Genomic DNA, 27522 nt, shown 5'->3' on the forward strand with positions numbered 1-27522 from the left:
TTCTTCGATAACGACAAAGAGATCTATCTCTAATTCCGATGATTGTTAGCGAAGTGATTCTGCGCGATATAAAAGAATAGCTGATTAATACTTGGGCTCTATTCAGAATTTTTATCCGTTCGGTGCTTTCAATGTGCGATGAAACAATAGACGGAAGAAATCAATCATTACTTTCCATATGAATCGAAGTACATAAGTAAAAATAAAAATGTTTTTTAATTAGCTAAAAGATTTTTTGGGTTTTCAAAATTAACACATCGGTTATAAAATAATAATAAAATAAATAAATTATATAAATTTAATAATATAATAAAATAATAATAAAATAAATAAATTATATAATATTAATTATTATATATATTAATTATTATTTGTTAATAATAAATAAATTATTAATAATAAATAATTAATAATTAATAATAAATAATTAATTAATTAATAAGTCAGAAATATTACAAAAAAACATAATTCGATTAAGAACACATGTATAAATATATACTCCTGGACAAAATTAACGCATAATTCTTTTTCCACTTTTTCTTTAAAATTTTTCGTTACAAATAAATGTCAACTTTTAAAGAAAATGTGAAAAAAAATTAATTTTGTCCAGGAGTATAATTCATGGATCAGAATCAAATCTCGCGATGAGTACGCGTTTCGATTTCCTTTCACTGATAGGTTCTTGATATCTCCCTAGATACCGATTAGCGGCGAACTCAATTTCTAAACGCGTAATCGGCCGCGTGTGCCTCGCATTACACCTATGGGCCGCCTGTCCGTCAATCCGGGGGCTCATTAGCGGACTCGGTGTACGTTCTTTCTGCCGTTTATTAACCGTCGGAGATTATCCCGGTGTGTAACGACGAGGCTGCACATCTGGCGTAAACAATTTCTAATTAAAGACACTTTAGCGACGCGCCTCTCGGTGCTCATTCCATCGACACTACATCTCGATAATGTATTGGCTCCGGTACCGTTATCGTGTCGCGCGATACCGCACGCTCATCATTTTCCCATATCGACATGGCTTTTTAATTACTTATTAGCTGTTAATTTATTACCGTGAACATCGTTTGAGTATGGTTAATCAAATGCCTTGAAACCCATGAAAGATTACCAATAACGTGCATCTCTTTGTACAGCTACTGTAAATTATTTTCTATTGCCACAATTTATTTCACAAATTTTCACGTTAACGAGCTAAATTGTAATATCAAGCAAATGCCTTGATAAAGCGAATGATTGCCAATATTGCAAATGTCTTTCGTTATGATCGATTATATATTTTCTATTTCTTTCTATCTGATTAAATTCGCACGCATTCCATATCGGAAAAAGATCATCCTGGATCTCTTATTAATCAATGAATGGGACCCGGATAGCGAAAAAGTTGCTTCCGACTGTGTAAGAGCCCGCTTCGTGCCAAGTTACACCCATAAGTCGATGGATATTAATTTAATATATAATAAATAATTTAAACGTAAAGACATAAATTAATTTAAACGTCGAGAAGATTCTTCTTCATAACGTTATATGGGGTCGAAATATGGGTTGACTAATATTGACTTAGCTATTAATTAATTCCACGGGGACAAGGTGAGTCGATGACACGTGAATGTTAGAAAAACAAGACAGTGACACACAAATATCAACTGTGTGATATTTCTAAGAAGAAAAGATGTGTGTTAAAAGAATTGTAAGTTTCAAATAAAACTATTTTTGATTGACGCTTTTAGGTTAAATGATACAAGCTTTATTAAAATGATAAAATTATTCAAGTAAAAGATTAACCTGCGGCTTCTTGAAACATATTTTAATTCCTTTCTAGATAATAATTTATACCAATACATTTTATTTAATTATCAATCAGTTATGTCGATTATCTTTTTTATCATAGTATCTAGTAATTATTAATTTGTATACAATTTTTTTTCTTAATTGTGTATTTCTTCGTTTTATCACATTTCATTGCGCCATTATATATTCGCAACTTTATATCAATATAAAGGACCCCGCGGAATCCTTATGGAAAATGGCTTTCGGTCAAATGTTTCGAAACTTTGCAAAAAGATAGTTCTCAACATGTAGATTAAAAGTGTCCATGGGCATGAAGCTCTAAAAATTCAAGATTTTCAGCTACAGCCATCCAAAGTGGTAGATTTTTGAAGGAGTTTGAACCAATAAGGTTGATTTTTGGGCCAGAGCTTCGCACTTTTTTGATTGCATATTTGTATAGTTGCGGTCGAGAGCTTTCCAAAACACCCTATGAAAAGCTTTTTACGTTGGGGAAAGTGAAAGTTATAAGTCCTCAAAGTTTAAGAAACATAGGCATGTAGGAAGCATGAGAATTATCAAGACTATTTGATTTATGATTTTTTGTGCTAAGTAGACTGCCTTAATTGTGTGTGTGTGTGTGTGTGTGACAGATTGAAAATATATACATGTATTTGTTATTTTATCCTCCTCTTTTTAAATACAGGCTTGGAACTGTCAATGGCAGAGTTACTTTTTTTGTTTTTTTTTGCTTTTTTTTGCTTTTTTTGTTTCTACAAAACTGTATTTACTACTTTGTAGTATTTATTTGTATTTACTACTTTTTTGTAAAACCTCACCCAACTAAGATAAGCTACTGTTGCCGAACTTCGGAATATGCTGCAGAAATTCAAAAATCTACCACTTTGGATGGCTGTAGCTGAAAATCTCGAATTTTTAGAGCTTCATGCCCATGGACACTTTTAATCTACATGTTAAGAACTATTTTTTTGCAAAGTTTCGAAACATTTGACCGAAAGCCATTCTCCATAAGGATTCCGCGGAGTCCTTTGAATAAAGAAGTATTAAACGTATTAAACAACTTTTAAATACTCTTTTCCTATCACCCTTCTTTCAGCCAAGATCTAATTTCCTATGCTTATTTATGCGGCCGAGAAAAAGTTTAATCCGCGCGATGAACCGCAGACGATAATATCGCAGACAAGAATGATAATTACCGAAGTCATTAATAGGTCGTTAAGCGGGATTTCATTCGGATGATAAAATGAAGACTCGTAAGACTCGTTTTTGATGCCTTCGAGACATTGCTTTTTCGCTGTTGCTGCTGCCCAATGGAACGGAAGCTACCCCGCGGTTGTTACATAATTAACAGACGCGAAATTGACGGACGATTATCTCTATGTAGATAATGATAATGTCGACATGATCACAACTTTTCGTGTTCCCCAGTGATAAAGATATATTTCTTTTATTGCGCAAATCTCTTTAAACCGAAAGAAAAAGAGAAAGATTTTCTTTAATTTTATAAATAAATTGATGAGAACTTTTATAGATATCTTATCATAATATGTGAGTTTAAATTTTTAATTTCTAAAAATAAATATATATTATATATAACTCACGTTTTTTAAATATATGCATATACTTGATTTAAATTACTGTAATAATAATAATTTTTATTTTCAGGTGTATAAGAACCGAGCAGAGATAATTAATAATTATTATCAATTTCGGATTAAATATGGAATATTTAATACTGTTGAATTTTCAGATAAAACGAAATGTCAACGAATATATTTATCCAATTTCTTAGAACCGATAGAATGAATTCCTTTGCCATGATATGCAGATTTTCAACTCGTCCTCGTATCGAGCACATTGATTTGATACTACCTGAGATCTAAGATGTACAAGTAAGTAATAGCGCCATTTGTTGCACGCGACAAGCAAGTAGGAGTATACATGAAACGAAAACGGCGTAATTTTATCAGAAAATACATTTTACGATATCTGGAACGAACGGAAGCCATTCATAGGTTTTGTAACTGCCTCCAGGGCCGTCGTGTGCGATCCACGCGTGCTTCTAGGCTTGGTTTGTTATCGTGTTCAGCCGCGGAGAACGAGAGACACCTTCGATTTAACCCTAACAAGAGATCGATGGATCCCGCGAGACCGCCCGATACGGAGCAAGCACGCCTGGCTGTACGTATGCCAATTGTATAACGTATGTACATATATATCAGCCGTCCCATTCGATCGATCGGCCATGAGAGAAAGAGAGAGGGGCGAACGAAGCTACGGGAACCAGGTCCGCGAATTAATGCCTCTTTATTTCGCCGCCAACATTTCGTTAAGGCTCGATATGTACGCATAATGTGCTCTTTATCGAATCAATCGCTCCCTTAATTACGTAACGCAGTCCCAATTCTATTCGCCAATTAATAATGACAGATATTATCGAATCGCTCGTCTTTCTTTAGAGCGAAATAGAATCATTTTTCAAACAATTCGCGAGACATTCGGCGCTCTTTTAAGCTTCAATCAAATATTATCTATGCTTATATATAAATTATACAATAAAATATCAATGTCCATCGAATGTTAATTACGCGGCGATTCTTCATTGCATCGCTATTGGTGAAATCGCGCGATCGAGGCAACGAGTTTAATGAGTTCGTACGTCAATATATCCATCGGCAAATATAAAACATTCCGCGTAATTTTTCAAAGTGCCACCCACGCGTTCGTGACGAATGTCCTTTCCCGATGTGACATCAATTCGAGCCTCGTTAACGGGAAATCGGCTCGTGCACACGACGTTGCACATCCCGAAATTAATTAGCCATAACTTTCCGCAAATGGATTTTAACGCGCGATACCGCCGGCTTTTATTGCGCTTCGCGCTTTTTCGATAGCGCTTCGATATATCGTCGATCGCGATGACGTATTATGGATGTAACTATGCAATATTCTGGAGCGCGGAACTTTTATTATTACGGACCTCGTCCCCCTTTTTGACGGGACAAACGATAAGCGTAAACGCGCCGCTTGATCGATCGCCGTCGCACACTTTCCCACGTTACGATTACGCGATGCAATTTTGCTCTAGAATGGTAATAGCCGATGTTGATTGTATCCTCTCTGTCTCTTTTCTTATTCAAGCTGCTGTCTTCGCGACAAAGGCTGGTAATATTTCATTAGATACAATTGTCTTTAAATAATTATCTGTGATTTGTAAACAATTTTTATTCCTTGTGTGAACTGCAAATAATAAAAAAATTAAGTATATTTTTTAAATCTCTTTTTTATAAATGAATAAATTATTTTTACTAAATTTTATTTTTTAATTAATTTAAAATTATAAATATAATTATAATTATAATTATAAATATAAATACAAATATAAATACAAATATAAATATAAATATAAATACAAATATAAATACAAATATAAATATAAATATAAATACAAATACAAATTTTAAAATGTATAGTGATTAATTATTTTAACAATTTAAAAATTGTCGACTCATGTAACACATTTCACGGTTTATTGCATAAGAAAATACTTGTAAAATGCGCCTAATAATTTTTACACGCGCTTGATATTTATATTATTATACTTTACAGGAAAATTGCAGCGCGCAATGTGTTTACGAGGCTCGTAACGAGAAAATACTTTATCGTACTGTAATTATATTCTTCGGCAAAGTAGCCAATAATGGGAGAGGAACTTTGCCGTATTTTAATTACTACGAGCACGAAAGTCTCATAAAATGCGTCGGGTTAGCAATATTCGCCGATTAGATTCGTTCATCTCCCTTTTTTCTCGACGCTATAAATGTAAATATATATGTAGAAATTGTCGCGATTATATCGCTGGATGTTAACGCACGCAAACGCGCGAAAAAGAATACCCGTGATATCAATGAGCCGCCGCATGAGAGTAACACGCGCAATTACGGTAATTAGATTTTATAGTCGTCGTCTTAACTACTCGTGTATATGCGCCTCTTATCTACCTGTCGCGGAATTACGCGTTGTAAAGACATAATAGCAAAAGGTGATCCAATAATATCTCTCCAGGCGAGAGCATTTATCTATTCGTCACGGTGTTTGGTATAATGAACGGATCTGACATAATGGCGATACATTACGATTATCAAGTTCGCGCGCGATGAGGAGATGTAACGTGAGAGCGGTTTTCACTTAAAAAGATGTCGTCACGTACAGCACATTAATTACAGGATACAGAAATAAATATATTACTGTAAAATTGTAATCGCGTTCTAGTAGAGAGAATATATAAAGATATATGTATAATAATTTATATTTTTTTTTTGAGATTTATAAGCTGTACATTATAATGTAATAGAACGCGAAGGCTGTATAAACTATAACGTAAAGAGAGAGATAAATGAATTTCAATTATATAAATTTATCGATCTAATTTTTGCACAATAACACAAGTCTTGGAGATCCGCCTAGAAAATTGTTACTTGCGTTACCAGATGAGAAATGGCTGCGCTTGATTTATGAGGCAGAGAGCGGCTATTTCTCCGACTGCTTAACTATTGTTTCCTGACAATAAGCGTATATCAGATATGAATGACACGAAGAAACGTTTTCTATCATTCATCAACCGGCACTCGGCCGGGAAGTAAAGTAATTACACGTTTTCCTGTGTCACTTGAAAGGACCATCTATCTGCACGAAAGGTGCAAAAACGCGGCGATAATGCCGACATACTTCTTTCGAAGAGCAGATGATAATTAACTGTCCGGTCAATAATTTAAGATGCTGTAATACATTGTGACTCGTTCAAAATGAGTTTCGCATAAACAGGTAACCAAATTGTCCACGTGTCATATTGTGTGTATTTTTACTTTTTCCGTGGCGGCAAGTCATATGTTTTGCTGATAAATGTGCGTTATCCTATATGTATATATCAATTAAACGTGATGAAATCGATAAAAGAGATCTTAAATCATTTATTATACACGTATACTACTCTGAGAAACCGCGTATTCCGCTATAAATTACGAGATTATTCGCTCTCTCTCTTTCTCTTTCTCCCTCCGAACGCGTTCTTCCAAATATGTTTACATATTTAAACAGTTGTATACCATTCACCTACCAAAGCACACACAAGTGCTGCAACGAACGTGTATGTGTGCGCGCGCACCATATGTTTCGCTTAATTAATTATTATTTAAAAATCGTGACAACCGATTCCGCGAATGTGAGCGCGTATTATACACAAATCGTGACAGTAGTAAATTGCAGCCGTTTGTAACAAACATTCTCTCGTACAATAGCGAGAAACACTTTTTCTCTCTTTCTCTCGCAGTTTAAATATTTCTTCTCTGACTAAGAAATTTATATACATTCTGATACCTGAAGCCATTATACTAGCTCCTAATGAGAGATTCTATCCGCGAGTATTGGGCAATCTCTCACACTCCAACAATGAATGCTTGTTTCGTCATTTTTTGAAACGCGTATATTCCGTATAATATAATCTTCGAATATTAAATTACACTATTTCTGAGAAAGTTATAGAGAACTCTTATGTAACAAACAATCATTCTATTTCATTTGAACATTTACGTTTTGGGAATATATGACTTGTGTTAATTAATGTCGTATTATTATTTTTTTGCTATTATATTTGTTCACATTAATATGAAAACCTATACAAAAATATTTTTGGAATTTTTATGAAATTGTAACGTGGATCTGTCGTATTCAACACAATATAAATCAACGTTCTGTATAATCTTTGAATATTAAATTATGCTATTTCTCGTGGAATTGCGTTTTAGAGAACTCTTATGTAGGCAAACAATCATTCTATCTTATTTGAACTCTTATGTTTTGGGAATATAGCTTGTGTTGATTAATATCGTATTATTTTATACACATTTTTTGCTTTTATATTTGCTCACATTAATATGAAGATCTATACAAAATATTTTCGGAATTTTTATGAGATTGTAACGCGTCATATTCAACACAACAATATAAATCAACGTTCTGTGTGTAATCTTTGAATATTAAATTAAGCTATTTCTCGTGAAATTGCGTTTTAGAAAACTCTTATGTAGGCAAACAATCATTCTATCTTATTTGAACTCTTATGTTTTGGGAATATATAGCTTGTGTTGATTAATATCGTATTATTTTATACACATTTTTTGCTTTTATATTTGTTCACATTAATATGAAAACCTATACAAAATATTTTCGGAATTTTTATGAGATTGTAACGCGTCATATTCAACACAACAATATAAATCAACGTTCTGTGTGTAATCTTTGAATATTAAATTAAGCTATTTCTCGTGAAATTGCGTTTTAGAGAACTCTTATGTAGGTAAACAATCATTCTATCTTATTTGAACTCTTATGTTTTGGGAATATAGCTTGTGTTGATTAATATCGTATTATTTTATACACATTTTTTACTTTTATATTTGCTCACATTAATATGAAGACCTATACAAAATATTTTCGGAATTTTTATGAGATTGTAACGCGTCATTTTCAACACAACAATATAAATCAACGTTCTGTGTGTAATCTTTGAATATTAAATTAAGCTATTTCTCGTGAAATTGCGTTTTAGAGAACTCTTATGTAGGTAAACAATCATTCTATTTTATTTGAACTCTTATGTTTTGGGAATATATAGCTTGTGTTGATTAATATCGTATTATTTTATACACATTTTGTTTTTATATTCGTGCACATTAATATGAAGACAAAACCTATACAAAATATTTTTGAAATTTTTATGAGATTATAACGCGAATCTGTCGTATTTCGACACAACGATGTAAATCGTATGTTATAGTGATAAATGAAAGCTTGCGACGCGTCACACGAGCGATTGCCGAAGATTTCATCACGTTTTAGCACATCTCGATAAACAAATTTTTTTAAATAACTCATCAACGAAAACATCGCGAAATGAATTACTGTCACGCTCTCTAGATGACTGCGTAATTCAATAAAGTATCGCATTAAATAATGACATCGATAACTCACCAGAGGAAGGCCGATCCGAGTATCTGGTGCAATAGACCCACGCAGGCCACAACATCTTCCCAGGATCGGTCCCGGTAGATCCGGTCGCTTTGGACGTCGTGTTTTCGGTCGAAATTCCGGTGGGGGATGCGTTGGTCGTCGTCGTCGTCGTCGGCTCCGAGTTGCTCCTCTCGGACGCGTCGGAGGACGATTCCAGGAAGTCCTTCGTCAAATCGATCGGCCTCGAGGACACTTTTTTAGGTCGAGACTTTTTCAGGGAGATCGGATCCGTGATTCTCCTGCCAAAGTCTCCCTTCAAGATATTGTCTATGCTAAACTTCAGGCCCGCCTGATGTTGCAGATTGTTATTGTTGTTGTGATTGTTGTGATGATGGTTGCCGTTGTTGCCGATACTGTTTGGCACACCATTCGCAGCCGCAGTTCTTCCGTTCTCCTCCCTGGTGCCGGTTGGCGATACCGGACTTCCCTGGTCTCGCTGCAGGAGCTTGTTGACCGAGAGTCGATGCTGGTGCACTGGATTCGCCGGCACGTGCTGCACCTGCGAGCCTTGTTGTAGATGCGTGTGAGGATTGGGATGGTGCAGATGCTGGCTGTGATGCGGCATCAACGTAGCAGTCTCCCGTGGATCTCTACAGGCGGCGGGATGAAGAACGCCAGGTGTTGTCGCCTGGAGTCCGGCGACCGTCATAGCCGACGGCGGTGACAACGAGAGTCTCGTTACCAATGATACGCTTACGTGCGTACGGTGCAACCTCTCCACGGTAGGATAAATGATCTCGTGACCAATATTGTGCTGGACCCGAGGTGGATAATCGGAGATCTCAGATTCTCTGGAAGAGTATCGGGAAAATAGATGTTGCTGATGACCAGATTGGTACCTGGGTACGATAGCCTCTTGAATAGCCTCCGGCCGACCTGGCGACGAGGCGGTGGCCGAAGAGGAAGCTGGGGATCTGACGGAAGACGCCGTAGGAGATGACGGTGGCTGACTGTAACCGGGCGGACTCGGTGCCGACACGTGATTACCGGACGCACGCTGATAATACAGGTCGTGGCAGCTGGTGGAGCTGGCCGGCGACGGTGTCTCCGACGTTCTCATGTTTTCCTCGTCCCGGAACTCGCCGCGACCGGAACTCGCGGATTCCTGGTCGTGGTACCTCATAGTCCCGCATACACGCATCCCGACCACGCTGGTCGGCGTGGGTTCACTGCCTACGCTCAATACCTCGCTCGTGTCGCTCTCGCAGTCGCTGTCCGCGTTGCTGCACTCCGTTCTCCGCGCTCGATCACGTTTCTCCGCATCCTCCGGATCCTGATCCAGCCGCGAGATCAGGTGATTCGATCTAGTCTCCGATTCCGACCCGGTGTCCAGATCCATCGGTGGCGCCGGGGATGTACTCGACATTTTTTTCTGAGAGAAGACACCCACCTCGCTCATTGACAGACCCAGTTCCCTCGATTCGATCACGATGAAACTTTCGTAGGCCGTGTCTTCATGATGCCTTCTCCTTCCTAAGAAGACATTTCTTTAAACTGATTGTACTATTTCCTCGATGTTTAATATCATTTTAAACAATTTACCTTACGGAAGTATTCTGTCTAGCATCGACGAACGACGTCATCCTCAGATTTGTGTCTTAGTCACTACCTGTGCGAGCTTCACGACTTCTTTTTAACATACATGATGAATGAGTAAGATGACATGACATAACAATCCTAAGATTATTCTTCCGCTTAACAAATTCTCTTTCGCGGTATCACACTTCCGACGGTTACATCAGCGTCTGTCACCGGCTAAACCATAACCTCACTCTTCATTCCGACGGACAGCTGGCAGGCTACTTACAAGCAGTTATCCATACTTTATCCCGCTTTCATCCTCGGTTTATTTTTTCCCGTCGACTCTCTGACAATGTCACACCACAAAGTACCTCGAATCCGGATTCGATACTCATCTGTGGCACGGATAATCTTCAGTTGGTATCCCTGTATTTAAACGACAATCGAGCGAGCCCGCGCAAGGAGCGTATCCTTTCAAAGTCCCCGCTATATTATCTCGATACGATGCACTCTCACATACTTTAGAGTCCTCGATCGACGATTCAACGTTTCTCGAAAGTCGCGTAAAAGATCACCGCGATCCTCGACGCGACAGCGACAGTACCACCGGACGCGACGAAGAGGAGGAACGTCAGTGGCGCTCTTCGTGTGAGTGAAAACGTGGAGTCCTCCGCGATGCTGGGAGTATAGACGCGGGTTTCGACGGAGTCGTTGTGCGACGTCGTGAAACCGGACCGGGCCTGCTTGTCCAGTTGGTTGCCGCGGAACGTCTGCGGCGAGGAAGCGGCGGGAGAACCAGCGATGGGCGTTACTGGGCGTAGACGCGTACGCCTTTCCGGACGGCGATCCCGGTGGGACGCGGACGGGAGACGGTCGCGCCATCTGGCGGCCGCCGCGCCAACTCGCGCGCTGGAACGCCTCCGCTCGCCCCCCTCCCGCGAGGCGACGTCGCGACGGGCTCGCCCGATTGGTCGGCCTCGCCGCGTTCCACTTCCGCGGCCAACGTCACCCTTCTCGAGCCTCGATCTCTCTCTCTTACTCGCTCCTCTCGCTCCCTCGATTCCCCCGGTCGCGACATCGGCCGGGTAACGCAGGGTCTATCGGGGAAACAGCCGTTCTCTCCCTCTCTCTCGGCCTTTATTCCGTCGCGCGGCGCGTACTCCGCATGCTTCTCGTCCACGAGTCCTGCGTATCGTACCTACGTAGGGTGATCCGCCGGCCTGTGTCGCGTCGGCTCGTTTCGTTTCGTCGGCGTCTGTCCCTCCCGCCTTTTATCTTCACCGTTGTTTGTTTCGGTTCGCCGGAATTGCCTCTCTCGTCGCTCCCGTATGTTTCGCTTTCTACGTTTTCGCGCGCTCTTCCCGATTCCTTTATCCTTTCATATGCGATCCAACGTTTAGCCGCACGTATATAACACTCGACTCGCGTCCATTTTCACCGTCGACGTTCAAACTGCATGGTTGATCGACTTGCAGGATGACCAATATCAAAATTTCCAGTCGTACAATTACCGAAAAAACCGCTTAATAGCGATTGAACGTGATTGGCTCTCATTTCTAACACCGACAAATCAACGTCGAGATAGTTTACAAGACAAATTACTTGAGAGCCAATCACGTTCGATTAATACTAAGCGATTCTTCTCCACTAAATGCATCTAATCTAGATATTTTTTAGTTTTGCTGTTGGTCATTCTGCAAATTAATCGGCGTCTACATTCGGTTATTTGGTAGCGGTCGTTTGATCATCGATAAATTTATTCTCCGTTTAGGGTGAGCATCTTTATATTTTTAATATTTCGTTGGATTTGCTTTATTAATTTATACTTTCACGTTATCTTTCGCTTATCTACTTTTATCCAACGCTTATTAATTCGAGATTGTATGACGATTTTTATCGATTGAATTTTTACCTGCGATGACGTCACAGCTAGAAATTATGCGAATCATAAATTCGAGTTTATGTCGTTAAGATTTTCTCGTAATTACAGGGAAAATCATTATATAACGGGAGAGCAACTCGTGTGACATTGAAGTTCAAAGCAGACGAAGCAAGAGAATCATCGGCAGCGATGGAATTACTAATTATCATTGATCTATTGATGCCTTTTCTCTCCTTCGGCAAGATGGCGAATCATTTTTCACAAACGGCGAGAAGTTCGGTCAACTGGACAATTTCAGAGTAATTATTAAAGCTCATTATATAGTTAATCTTTTTACGAAAAGAATGAAAAAATAAAAAAATAATTAGCTTATACATTTATATATTTCGATTTTGCGTACATCGGAAGAATAATCATTTTAAGGATAAAGAAACCGTCTTATGTGCGTAATTAGATTTCAATATTTTTAACATATACATAATTATATCAAAAATTTTTTTAAATGATGGCGTATAAACTTTTTGGATAATTAATCAAATTAGATTTTATAATTTTATCATGTAGAAGATAATGATAAAATTATAAAATCTAATTTGATTAATTATTCAAAAAATTTATGCGCCATTATTTAAAAATCTTTCGATATAATTATGCATATACAATGTTTTAAAAATATTGAAATCATATATATATAACTTTATTATATTGAAAGTAATATTTCTATAATTTTATTACATTGAAAGAAATACTTATCTATAATATATAAAAAAAATATAAGAGTATGTTTATATGAATCTAAATACTTTATTAAGATATATATACATTTATATGCACAATGAAATATGCTGGGGCTAAGACCGGTTCAAATGAATTTGCTTTTGTCGATGAACTCCAATTATTATTCGCAGACGCACTTTCTGGAACGCTCTTTTGCTTCCATTTCGATTCCTGTAACCGAGGATACTGTCGCTTATCGTTTGCGGCTTTACATTTCGATGTATGTGTGCGCTTTTCGAGTGACGCTTAAATAGAAATTTACCGCGAAACCGACTCGGCCATCAAGAAGACTCAGCGTAATGACGTATTGTCAACGACACGTTAACACCTCATAAACTTGAACATAAATCCGACATTTGCCAGAGAAGCGAGTGAGAGAGGCAAGATACCCTCGCAAAGTTTATAAATTCTTGCCAGCCAATTATATTTATTCCCGGTACATATTACACCGTTATTTGCTAGAATGAAATCGCGGCTAGTTTCGTCACGAAACAAGACGTGTTCGCTTCGCTTTGTTTTTCTTTCCCTCGTTAAAACATTCCAAATTGTGAGCTAATGAGATTCCAAATAAAATTTGCACTTTTCTCGCACAACGTGTACATGAATTATTTTTAAAGATGACTTACATGTATGATATGCACTTGGTGTGTCTGCATCTACTTTGTTCGTGCTTCGTAGTGATATTTCATTCTCTCTGTTGCAATTTTCGAGGAACATACGACCATTTAATGACGTACCATCGTTGGACGAGGATCGAGGGAACGCGTAATTCAGATAAAATTAATGAAAAAGGATATTGAAGCAAGGTCAAAAATGCGAACGTGGTAGTTTTGTCGATGCGTATGTGCCGCATGTGATGGTAGAAAAAAAAATGCGCCATTTAACAAGCGCGATCGCGGGATTAAGGAGTTTCGACGGTATCCTCGCAACATGTACTCGAGCCTCGAACTCGTTACAGCCGGCCGCCTTCGTAAATTTCGTTAACACGGGGTGCCCTGCACATTCCCGCCTTAACGAGCGTCCACGCGCGCTCGTTAGTATCCCTAAGGCCTTCTTCGCTTAGGATACACCCTGCAAGTTAGCCGAGACTTGTACCGCGCGCACGCTAATTCGTAAGCGGCTACTCTCATTCGTCGAGAGGATGCAGCTCGCTCTTGTGTTACGAGGTGATGCATCCTTTCCAGGGGCGGATATATTATACATGCGAATCGATTTCGATATCCTTGGAGCGGAAAGCTTTTCGATTTCTGCTCCAATTTGCCATTCTTATCTCGCTCAATTAATTATTGACATTTAAAAAAATGTAATATTCTCACAATACTTTGAAACTTGATATATTTATCATCTTAAGTTTTTTCTGCGTGTTGCAAATAATACATTGTCACAATTGATCAATTTTTTTTATTAAAAGAATATGAAGAAATTTATATTGTAATGATTTTTATCATATAAAATTAAAGATGTATATAAAATTTTATGTTTAATTGTTAAAAATGCTTATTCATGATAAAGATTGTTGCGTTAAAGTTGCTTAAATGAATTGATGAATATATTAATTAGATTATTAAACAGATTTTTTTATATTTCACTATTTATAATACAATTTATTACATTTATTAGTTTTTTGCAATGATAAATCTAGCGCCGCGTAACACGCTGCATATCTTTCATAGAATTGAATTAATTTGCATAATTTACATCTTAATTTGCCGAATTGATTAATTTTGCGCTGCTGTTTTTTATCTCGATCTCAGACTTTATTTTAATTGTGGTGAATGTGTTATTTGCAGTACGTGTTGATGGATTTGCTTAATGATATAATAATTTATACTGTGCACAGTTAGTGATGCATATTAATTCTGGGAAATTCTTTTTAATGTGATTTATGACGCATTCGTGCCAAGTGTACGGCAAACTGAAATTCCTTTCGTGACATTCAGAATTGCATTTCTTAGAGTCGTACCGTCATAGAATGTCGCTTAATCTTTTTGTTCGCTTTGATTTACGATTAATTTACATTTAGTTTGTTCGAAAAGTAACCTCTTAATGTATCAAATCGAAAAACAATCGATATTTTCATCTAAAAAAAACTTTAAATGGATATTTTTTAACTTGTTAAATTCTATTTTCGTTTTCAATTTTTTATGAAAGATAAAATTATTGATACCTATTTTATATAATATTCTTTATTAATTCTTTATTTTTAGTTTTTTAAATTAAACAAAAGGAATATATCTGAAATAAAAGGACCTCAACTTGAAAAATACTCAGAGCTGCTGCAACCAGAGGCTGCGTCCCTGCAACTATGAGTACATATTGATTTCTCGAGTATCGAGCTGCATTAGCATGGCAAAGAAAGCGCCAATTTGGATTTGATAAGAGGTCTGCCATAAAAAACAGGGAAGACACTAGATCGGTTATTTGAAGAGCTGTCTCCTATTGCTTTCTATCATAGTTTATGTAATATGCTAAACTTTCCAATTTTGTAACGCGTAACAAAATGCGCCTATTGTTCCAGCGAGAAATTATTTTTCGTTTCGTTTGAACCTCGTGAACATTTTAGATTATGGATATGCGAATTATATTCATAAAAATAAGAGAGGTTTGCTGCTTACGCAATTAATTGAAGCAACACTTTGCTCTCTGATCTATAGATAGAATTCTTTCTTAATTAACTTCCCTTCGCACATAAATTATGGAGAATTAAACCTTACAAATCATTAATCCGATCCGCTTGACAGTTGAGTCGGAGAGAACAGCGTAATGTAATTAAATTATTATTAATTGGACATTTAGATAGAAACGCGATGGACAAATTGCCCGTCGTTTGATAAGGCAGATACAGAGAATTGCAATAACGAACATTATTGCTCGCGCCTCGCGTCGCAAAGATAAATTACAGGTGGAGTCCACAATGGAGTCTTTATCAGATTCGTTGGACGCACGTCGCTCATTATTAGGAAACTTCTCCTCGGCGAAGAACCGTCCGGCAAATTCGTCATTCGCGGTGTTAAATAAGGCCGGTGTTGCAAATTGCCCCGGGATCGCAATAATGTACCGCGCCGCAGGCGCTAAATTTCGTGGGATCACGCGAGAAGGTCCGAGTTATATTCGCGAAGGAAATCACTGAGGTGCATCTATCAGACTTATCTGACGGTGGGGTATCCTCTGCGGTCTGGCGAACGCCCGACAATCTTATTTATGGCCTGCAACGAGAAACACAGACAGCTACGGTCAACGAAGCGATTCGATATTGGAAGCGATATCATTTAATCAATCGCATTGTATAGCTGAGATAAAGCACTTTCTAGATTAAAGGATGATAGGATATAGCCTGGGACCGATGACATTTTTGTCAAATTTTTTGAGTCGTTCGGAATATTGCTGCAATCAACGATTAAAATCTTGGTACAAAAGTCTGCGTCAAAAATGAAAATTTCGAGATAAGTAAAAGAGTTATTTATGTTGTATAGAAAGATATATAAAAAAAACTTATAGTAATCAATATATTTGATGTCTATTTTATATATTACATTTATAAAGTGAGGATGAAATAATTATTTACTGGTTAGAAAAAGTCGACATTTCATCAAATTCTGCTTCGTTTTACGAAGATTTCGTTTCATTTTATTTTCGCGAGAAAGCGCGTCAATTTACAGTCATACGATCGTACATCACCGGTCTCTTTTAACAGAATCTTGCTTCAAGATAATACGAGAAACTGGGTACGACGTGGCCCGGAGAACGATTGCGGCCGAACGTAACTTCCGCCGAGCGCTATCTCGGTACTCCACACTTGTACTTTATTAGGTGAATGTATATACATAGCGGGGTATGTTTCGAGCTCACGTAAGGGATTACGCATACGATGGCGTGTTAAGTAAACGGATACGTTATGTGCTGGACCCTTCGTACGCGCATCTCGCCGTAAGTGAAATAGATCGGGAGGGTGTATTGTGTTGATCGCGAAAGTCCATCTTTAGGCATCGTCTAAATAAATCGAGTATCTCCGATAATCGAATATTTATTAGTCTGAGATTTTATTTTGATATTAGTTTTCTTCATTTTTCTTGTCACGTTAGTGGTTCTAATTTTCTTTCTCTTTTTTTGTATACATATATACCTTTTTTGAATGAACAATGTCTGATTAAAACTTCCGTTTGCATTTTTTTACAACTTACCTGTCCGAGTCGAAATTTTGCTCCTATTTTTACCCTCTATTTTTTACGTTTATGATCTCTGAAGGATTTTGACAGATTTTATGTTTATAAAAATTGTATTGTGTTGAATTTCTACTTTATATTTCAAAGAGGCAGTAAATAATTTCTTACTTAAATTTAAAAGAAGAATTTTAGGTAAAACTATTAAATAATTTAAATTTAATTTTGAAAGAAAGTGATCTGACTGTGTTTAAAATATTAAATTAAATATATTAGATTGAATATATTATATTGAGGTCGAAAGTAAGAGGAAAATTTCGATTTGGGTACATATAAGTGCATATAAGCATTTCAGATTTTTAATCTCAATATTGATCCACTTTTCACGTCTTTAGATTAGCTATAAAATATTTTTTTTTCTAAAATTTTTATAAAATATTTTTTTTCTTGAAATATAGTTTCGCGAAATGACGATTGAGATTTTATGAATTATTGTCACAATAAATTTAACATATTTTTTGACGTAATCTGCTGGAACGTCTTTACAGTCTTCACAAAATAACGTTCATTTTATTGAAATTCATCTGGTTTCAGAATTTGCATTTTTTATATGAAAGATTATATTTTATTGAAATTAAATTGGATTTATACAAAAGCGCGCGCACGGAGAACGATCGATTGTATATGATATACGTATGTATCGAATTACGAGCGGACTATCGTCGGGCGAGGATCAACGCTCCACCGGGATGCACGATAATTATTTCTGCGTTAGCCATAATTATTGCTGGGATGGCAATTAATTCTTGCCGGAGCGGCAATTAATTTATTGTGGCTTGATTAATTACCGCATGGTAGGCGGGCGAGACAGTTCGTTACTGCAGCTGATTGCCCTTTTGCTACGCAATAAGGTCCAAAGTTGGGAACGCCTCTTTTTCGGAAAAAATTAGGAGACATTGTGAGATTTGCTTCATACATATAGCTAATCGGATTTATCTAAAACGAAGAGATGATTGTTCCATTACAACAAAATCATTTTTCAATAATGTTGGGTAAAATCAAATTATATCATTTATTAAAGATACTTTATCTCATGTATCACAAATATTTTTATCGAGAAAGCGCATTTGTTATAATAATATTAATCTTTTAATTAGTAAAAAAATTATATTATATAATAATAAAATATATTATTTATATCATTTTATATATTATAATTTATTGTGCGTATAAAATGCATTTAATCCCGGCGTCTTCTATCAAAATGTGTCTCAAAATGTATCTTAAAAATATTACAATGTCTCCCAATGTCTTACTTATCTTTCTTATCGAACAGTATCCTAAGTCTTCAACTTTCTATAAATATTCTGAACTGACCCGTTAATAATCGTCAATTAAATTGTTGTAAATGATTAACGCGGAAGCCGTTTTCCTATAATATTCTTCTCTTATCGGATGAATCCGAGATCCGATCATTCGGTGATTGGCGCGTTTTTCTTTCGTTATCGAGGGATCAAACGATAAATGACGGTCACGTTTCGGATGAGATATTGCGTAGAGTTTTCACTTTTCATCGAGAAGCATCCTATTTGCGAGGATCGACCGGCATTTTGGTCGGATCCATCTCGTAAGATGAATGACGCTGTTTGGGAAACACGATTTGTTGCGTTTCGGGATCATTATGCCCCGTAACATTTCCAATTTTTCAAGATCAGGCAGGTAGATTTCTGCTTTCGTCGCGTTGGTTCTAGATTTTTTCGCGAATGATAGGATACATTATAGTAATTGAAAGAAACTTCTTAAAGGGATATCATATACAGACGATAAATGCGTGATTTAAATCGAAACAAATTATTAGTTAAACAAAATAACATTTATAAAAAATTAATATATATTAATTTATGAAAAATTAATATATCCAATATATAACAAAAGTATCTATAAAATGTGTAAAATAAATTATAAAAGAAATATATAGATCATTAAATTTTTTGGATTAATTTTAAGATGTAAATTTCTAAACTCGCTTTAATTTATTAATATCGTGATAATCACTATTAAAAGCAGATGATATTTAAAAAATATCATTAAAATACACTTGTATGAAGTATGAACGACAGAACACATGTTAAAGAGAACACAAAATCTTCTTCTATTATTTATTGGAAACCTTGATACACTCGAGCTTAGTCATAAATATTATGAGTTACGATATAAGACTATATTTACAGATAATTAATCGAGTAGTTGTGTCCTGATATACTTGGCTTGGCGCTCGAAAGACGGAAGGGAGAGGCAGGGATTGGGATCAATGTGGAGCAATGAAAAGATGCTTTAAGATTAGATTGTAAAAAATGTGCGTGTAGAGGGAAACAACCAGGAGGGGAAGTTAATATTTTACACGATGGAAAAAATTACATGGCGAGTTGAGCGAATTTCTGAATAAATATTAAGACGAGAGAATCCTCTGATGAGCTCTCTGAATTGGCTACGACTATTTGGCTCGCCTTATTCATTTATGTAGTTTCGTAAAATATTATTTAATCCTCGCTGGCCGTACACCCGATATGCGATTCCGTGTAATTTTCTTGGTTCTTTCTTTTTCTTCGTATTATCGAAGGTTCGCACGTTCGATATGTTATGTATATCGTGTGTGTATAAGTATAAACTAGGTATATTTTTCGTTTGTTATATAATGATATTCAATTAAATCTTAATACATTATTTACGAACATTCAGGAACGATGCGATTCAAGGGGATAATTTAATTTTTGCTTGTGTCAGATTAAATATAATGATTAACAGCGATGGCATGAAATTGTTTGATTTTTAAAAATCATGAAATGACTATATTTCTCATGTAACAACGTTATTTCTCTTAATTATATTAATATTTGAAAAAATCGCAAAAATATCTATATCTATTCATTATATAAACACTGTGCCCAGGTGACTTTCTTTACAAACATATTTATATTAATATAAAGTAGATTTTGTTCATTTCACAAATTTTTTTACAATTCTTTCATTATATGTTTAATTCGTTGATATTTGATTGATATTAGTTTGATATCTTATGCTTATATATACACATTTTTTTACTTTATTAATTTTTAAGAAAAATACAATCTTTTATTTATTTTATCGTTTTAATTGTATTATTGAATGATCGAACCAACTATTAACGAGACATATGATCAATTTTCACGTTCCTGAATATGGTGAATAATGCCACATAGATAAACATATAAGTAGTGAATCTTATTAACGGCAATTAAGCGTCGTTACTTACATTACGTTCGTCTTGATCTCAAAACATGCCGCCTGCGAGATCGAGATAAGCAATAGGAAAAAAAAAACATCAAATCGTTCGGCAGTGCATTAAATTACGAATAAACAATTGTACGGTGATGCAACAATCGAAGTCTTATTTCATTGATCGCACATTCGGCACCGAGATCGTGGCAATATATCGACGGCTAAATTCTATTAATCGACGAGCGATAACTCGCTACGAATATTTCATTCGCGATACAAAACATCAATCGACGAATGAATATCGATTAACATTCCGATAAGTAAGAGAGAAGCGAGAGTATTAGCAGCGAATATTATTATTTATATATAAAAAGCATTCGCGCACGAAGGATCGGTGAGACCTATTATATCCATGGGAGTCTGAATTATCAACGACTATCAATATATGTAAGGCACTTCGCACTATATCAATCCCACGCTTACCTTAAGAAGTTAATAAGTACAAAGTAGTACACGAAACCCTTCTAAAATTTTTACAAATTTGCTACTCTTTCGATTTGTGAGAAATTAATTTATCATTCATCGCGTCACCTGATTATACCTTTTATCAGCCAATCTCAGTTTATCGATAGCTCAGTCATTTATATCGATAATTCTCTATCTTAACGACACGTTACGCATTTCTATCTTATCGGCAGAGCATTCTCTTCTGGACAACTCCGAGAGATGCGAGAGAGATGCGAGGATATCGCCGACCAGACGAAGGAGAGAAGAAACAGGCTTCTCCGCGCGCGCTAGCGCTGCTTTTAATTGATCCGCCCCTTATGCGTCATGTAACTTATGCTGTCCGACAATAATTTTTCTCGCGCGTGTCGTCGCATTCGCGAGCACATGACCAGTATCGTGCCGGCCATGATGCAAAAGAATCCGCAGCCGACCCCCACTATTGTACTGGCCACAGAAGATCTCAAGCACACTCTCTCGGTCGTAGATTCGCTAAGTCCTATAAAAAATACAAATTATTTAAGAAATTATTTAAGAAATTAAATATTAATTATTTAAAAAATTAATTAATTATTAAAGAAATAATTATTTATTAAAGAAATTAATTATTAATTATTAAAGAAATTAATTATTAAAGAAAAAGAAATATAATTATGAATTATAATTATATTTTATAAAATATGAATATAGATATAATTTTTTTCATTTTATAATCATGAATCTTTAATCTAAAAGGACAGAAAGAAGTTGTTTAATCGTAATTTATAACAAATTCAATGGTTCATTTTTATTTTTTTTTTTTCTAGAGCAATATATTTAATTTTATATAAGAGATTTGAAAAATTTATATTTGAGAATTTAAAAATCGCCCCTCTCTCTTATACATTATTATACGTGACAGAGCGAAACATCTTTTAGTGGATAAGATTATGATAAATGCATACGGTTTGACATAATTGTTATAACAGTAAAGTCATGTTTGACACAAATCGTTAGAGTCAATCAGAAATCAATCAATCAAATCATCTTTGACATAAATTCGTACCACTGCGAAAAGCGCTCGTGGAATTTTGGAACAGTTCCGTATCTGCCTCGCCTTCCTGAAGGACGCGAAGGGACTGGAAGAGATTCACGTTCTCTGACAGACTAGTTGCCGGTGTCGATGGTCCACCAATCATTTCCGACACTGATCGTTTTACTACGTTTTTCGCATTTCTCCAGTGGCAAGGTTGACTCTGAAACAGACCCAAAGCGGTCAAGTTAAGAATATCCATGAAACTAGAACATGATACTTTTTATGGAGAACAAATTCGTCCCAAGTGGTACAAGTAAAAATATCCCTCTAAAAATTAAATTGTCCATGCTTCCTTTTAAGGTCGTTTCTTAATTTATTTATTTTATTGGGAAAATTTTAAAAAGTACAAGCTCGCAGAGGATTGAATACTTTATAAAAAATACCAAATATTTTTTTATGTACGTGATATTAAGATAAATATAATAACCAAAATACTTTGGGAATAAATGATTCTGGTGCGGTTTAATCAACGTGATACTTAAATAAATTAAAATGGATAAGTGGATTAAAATCGATTACATCCTATATTAACTTACCGGGCATCTTCCGTGGCACATGCGAACATCGCATTCGATATATAAGGCCGGTGATCCCGTGAACCTGAAGGTCTTCATGTAAGCGAAGACTTGCGTCTCGAATAAACCACTCTCCGACCAAGAGCCTCGAAACCGACTGATCAATTTATCATCGACCGGACATCCGTATTGATCGATCAGTTGAATTCTTTTATTGCCGCCATTATGCGCATAGCAATCGTTCACGACGATGTCAAAACCGTCTATAAGAAACAAATTAATACATAAATACATAAATAGTCGTTTTTCATCATTCGTAGCTACTAAATAAAATTTGTGTCTAAAGAACAGTAATATATTATAAATTATGGTACGAAATTTAGCTGTTCACATAAATTGAAATCAGTGTCGATTTGAAGAGAGATTATGTCTTTAAAAGAACGCGATGAGTGTAATTTGCTCGGAGAGAACCGTTCATGGAGATTTATTATATTAAGTAAGATGTTCCATGTGTGTCTGGGTGAAGGATTAGCTCGTATAAAATATGTCATTAATAATGAAACCAATTTGTCAGAGGCGGTAGGAAGAGGATACGACGTGACGTTTACCTTCTGACACAGATTCGCATGACATAAGCGCAGACGTAAATACAGAAGACTGACTCGTTAAAGCACCGACATCTGTCGAAGCGCGCACATTTTCGTATCCTCCTCTCTACATGCGTTTCCGCATCTTTCGCAAATTACCGAGCTCGGATTTACTGCAGCCGCGACTGACAAAGTCTCCTGCCTCATCTTATACCGTTATCGAATGATACCTGGGCGGAATCGGGTTGTATGATTAGGCCGGGCGATAGATAGGAATATATAGGCGAGAATAAGAAAGAAAAGATACGCAAAAATGCGTAGTAACGTTGCCAGTGATTTGCAAGAGAGAGAATGCCTCGCGTTTCGATATTACAGATTATTTGTCTCGGAAATTTTTCTCTGAATGCATCGGTTAAGCTACTTAAACTTCGATATTTTCTAATCATATTTTAAGCATTCAAAAATTATATTTACGATTAGATTCGCATTAATCAATTTTCTAAATAATCTCACAAGATGTAAATTTATTTGTCATAAAATCGCAAGTGTATAAAATATGTGATTTTTTTTAAATTTGTCAAAACAATGAGGTTTTAATGGGTCAGTCAGCTGATTGGGTACCCTTAATTTTTTCATATTTCTCGAACCTACGTTATCTTTCGACTTCGATATTTTGTAATCATATTTTTTAAGCATTCAAAAACTATATTTACAATTAGATTTACATTGATCAATTTACCAAAATAATCTCACAAGATGTAAATTTATTTGTCATAAAATCGCAAGTATATAAAATATGTGATTTTTTAAAAATTTGTCAAAGCAATGAGACTTTAATGGGTCAGTCAGCTGATCAGGTACCCTTAATTTTTTCATATTTCTTAAACCTACGTTATCTTTCGACTTCGATATTTTGTAATCATATTTTTTAAGCATTCAAAAATTATATTTACAATTAGATTTACATTGATCAATTTTCCAAAATAATCTCTCAAGATGTAATTTATTTGTCATAAAATCCCAAGTATATAAAATATTTGATTTTTTTTAAATTTGTCAAAACAATGAGGCTTTAATGGGTCAGTCAGCTAATCAGCTGATTAGGTACCCTTTGATTGGGTACCCTTAATTTTTTCATATTTCTCGAACCTACGTTATCTTTCGACTTCGATATTTTGTAATCATATTTTTTAAGCATTCAAAAATTATATTTACGATTAGATTTACATTGATCAATTTTCCAAAACAATCTCACAAGATGTAAATTTATTTGTCATAAAATCCCAAGTATATAAAATATTTGATTTTTTCTAAATTTGTCAAAACAATGAGGCTTTAATGGGTCAGTCAGCTAATCAGCTGATTGGGTACCCTTTGATTGGGTACCCTTAATTTTTTCATATTTCTCGAACCTACGTTATCTTTCGACTTCGATATTTTGTAATCATATTTTTTAAGCATTCAAAAATTATATTTACGATTAGATTTACATTGATCAATTTTCCAAAACAATCTCACAAGATGTAAATTTATTTGTCATAAAATCTCAAGTATATAAAATATTTGATTTTTTCTAAATTTGTCAAAGCAATGAGACTTTAATGGTTCAGTCAGTCGATCGGGTACCCTTAATTTTTTCATATTTCTCGAACCTACATTATCTTTCGGCTGTTGCCTTGAAGCATCCTAGATCGCGCTCATCGAATTTAATCGCTTCAGCGATTATTCTAGCGATTTACATGTTAAGACAGCAGTTGATTTAAAGTGCATCTTACAGCGCGATGCGTAAAAGCTTACCATATTTACTGCGCATGTAGATAATGAGAGTCAGGGGATCGCCGACGCGAACTGGTCCAGCCACTCTAGTTCCAGTGGTCCCGTAACCGTATCTGATTTCCATGTAGCACTCAGGAGGCTGCAGGGTGAAGACTACGGGATTTCCCGTGGCGACCCTGCAACAAGGTGGGTGCGTAGAATGCGTGTCCGTTATCTCGCGAGCAGCACGACCTACTTCGCGCCATCGGATAGCACAGATGTTAGACATTATCGTAGATATTACGTAAACGTTGGGCGCTCGCGCGAAACCTTCCGTTAATCTCGCGTAATCAGTGAGTTTACGCGATATCATGTCGGTCTCTCCGCATTATGAAAATGACCCGTGCCTTTAATCGATGCATCGATCTTTCGTATATACGCTTTCACGATATATTTAAAATGCATCTTACGAATGTTTTTGTATAACTATCATTAATAATCATTATAAGTGATTTATTTGCATCGAGTTTATTATGTCAAAAATTTAATTTCTCAGTTTTCAAATATAAGTGACAAGTAAATAATTATAATTTAATAATTAGAGATTTGACTCAAAAAATTAAAAAGAAGTCGTTGGTTCTTGTGCCATTTTCTTTTTAATTTTCTAAATAATTATAAAATTAATATTTTAAATTTTTAGAGTGTCCTTCTTAAATCTCAATGCGTAAGATAAAAAAATTGAATAAAAATCGATACTTACTCGACATCAAGAAAGGGAAATGTCACCGTCTTCCAAAAGTCGTAACCGTACTCGCAGGTAACTTTGAAGTGCTCGTCGAATTCCTCCTCTATCAATGGATTGTACTGCACCGTGACCGTGTTCCACATGAGATTTTTCTGCAAAACAAGATTGTGAGCACGCACGCATCGTAAACAACGTATCCGCGAGTCTTATTTCTCACGTAAATCCACTATAATAGCGGAGTCCCCGTTCCTTGCGAACGCGACATCTAATTTTCTCTGATTATCTTGATAATCAGAGAATGCATGCCGTCTCCTGTGCTCCCGAAGACCGGATTATTTTTCCCCCCCCCCGAGTTGTTAATCATTATTATTCTTTGTCGGCCGGTGCGCGCTAAAGGAACGATCCGTCACCCGCGCTCGTTTGTTTTACATACCGTCGGATTCTTCCTGCTGTCCTGATGATGAGTGTTCTCGCCGAGGGTGCCGCACCGATTCAACTGAATGTAGAATTCATAGTAGTCGCGGCCCGTCCCGTTAACGTACATGCAATCAGGATCATACGAGTAGCCTGCAATTAAAAGCGATTGTCCTTCATCATCCGGAATGCGACTACCTACATACGATGATAAGACGCATCTCGAATGTGTCCCTTACATCAACCGGTGCTTCTCGCGGCGCAACATGACTGTGCGAATCTCATCGCGCGGAAGACAGGCGGATGTTGCGCATTTTTCTCTTGCGAACAGATGGACGAACTAAGAGAGACGGAGAGGGAGAGGAAATATGAAGGATAGTCGTTAGCGTCTGTGATAGGAAGTCGGAGATTAGGGTAATTTGACATTTCAGTCATCTTGCTAGATTCAATTCGATTCAGCGTCTTAAGATCGCATCCAGTTTTTTGTTCGTTATGTCGAGAAAAGTGTCGATTAATAGCTTATTACTGAGATTATGGGAACTACTAAAAATCTATTTAGAAGTAATTAAAAATTAGCGAGTTAGTTTCTCGATTCGATTAAGAAAAATGAAAATAAGATGAGAAAAATTAATTAAATCTCTCTTACCTCGAATGGTAAAAATAACGTAAAATTCTTGCGGTGGTTAAGAACCCGAATGTTATGGGAATTAATAAAAATCTATTTAAAAGTAATTAAAAATTAGCGAGTTAGTTTCTCGATTCGATTAAGAAAAATGAAAATAAGATGAGAAAAATTAATTAAATCTCTCTTAAATCGAATGATAAAAATAACGTAAAATTCTTGCGGTGGTTAAGGACCCGAATATTATGGGAATTATTAAAAATCTATTTAGAAGTAATTAAAAATTAGCGAGTTAGTTTCTCGATTCGATTAAGAAAAATGAAAATAAGATGAGAAAAATTAATTAAATCTCTCTTACCTCGAATGGTAAAAATAACGTAAAATTCTTGCGTTGGTTAAGGATCCGAATATTATGGGAATTACTAAAAATCTATTTAGAAATAATTAAAAATTAGCGAGTTAGTTTCTCGATTCGATTAAGAAAAATGAAAATAAGATGAGAAAAATTAATTAAATCTCTCTTAATTCGAATGATAAAAATAACGTAAAATTCTTACGGTGGTTAAGGAACCGAATATTATGGGAATTACTAAAAATCTATTTAGAAGTAATTAAAAATTAGCGAGTTAGTTTCTCGATTCGATTAAGAAAAATGAAAATAAGATGAGAAAAATTAATTAAATCTCTCTTAAATCGAATGATAAAAATAACGTAAAATTCTTGCGGTGGTTAAGGACCCGAATATTATGGGAATTACTAAAAATCTATTTAGAAGTAATTAAAAATTAGCGAGTTAGTTTCTCGATTCGATTAAGAAAAATGAAAATAAGATGAGAAAAATTAAT

General features: G+C 35.8%; 2 protein-coding genes and 1 long non-coding RNA gene across 5 annotated transcripts in view; 1 reads left to right on the forward strand and 2 right to left on the reverse strand.

Moving 5' to 3' along the window:
- Positions 1–11837, reverse strand: part of LOC145961738 (uncharacterized) — a 68956-nt gene extending 57119 nt beyond the window's left edge. The window contains exons 1-2 of the mRNA XM_083082196.1: positions 10405–11837; positions 8824–10335 (exon numbers count right to left, since the gene is read on the reverse strand). Coding sequence (XP_082938322.1) covers positions 8824–10261 — 1438 coding nt within the window. The 5' untranslated portion in view covers positions 10262–10335; positions 10405–11837. The remainder of the gene's footprint in view (positions 1–8823; positions 10336–10404) is intronic.
- LOC145961740 (uncharacterized) overlaps positions 11020–27522 on the forward strand; it is a 96901-nt gene continuing 80398 nt past the window's right edge. The window contains exons 1-3 of the long non-coding RNA XR_014435695.1: positions 11020–11709; positions 12061–12155; positions 12374–12564. This is a non-coding gene — a long non-coding RNA (uncharacterized LOC145961740). The remainder of the gene's footprint in view (positions 11710–12060; positions 12156–12373; positions 12565–27522) is intronic.
- LOC145961737 (uncharacterized) overlaps positions 19358–27522 on the reverse strand; it is a 76041-nt gene continuing 67876 nt past the window's right edge. For all 3 annotated transcript variants that reach the window (XM_083082193.1, XM_083082195.1, XM_083082194.1), the window contains exons 6-11: positions 26075–26208; positions 25657–25793; positions 24939–25093; positions 22576–22817; positions 22010–22199; positions 19358–21463 (exon numbers count right to left, since the gene is read on the reverse strand). In XM_083082193.1, coding sequence (XP_082938319.1) covers positions 21267–21463; positions 22010–22199; positions 22576–22817; positions 24939–25093; positions 25657–25793; positions 26075–26208 — 1055 coding nt within the window. In that variant the 3' untranslated portion in view covers positions 19358–21266. The remainder of the gene's footprint in view (positions 21464–22009; positions 22200–22575; positions 22818–24938; positions 25094–25656; positions 25794–26074; positions 26209–27522) is intronic.

Source organism: Camponotus vicinus, unplaced genomic scaffold (genome assembly GCF_025532165.1).
Source record: "Camponotus vicinus isolate PSW18456_S1 unplaced genomic scaffold, iyCamVici1.0 SCAF_11, whole genome shotgun sequence".
Taxonomy (NCBI): domain Eukaryota; kingdom Metazoa; phylum Arthropoda; class Insecta; order Hymenoptera; family Formicidae; genus Camponotus; species Camponotus vicinus.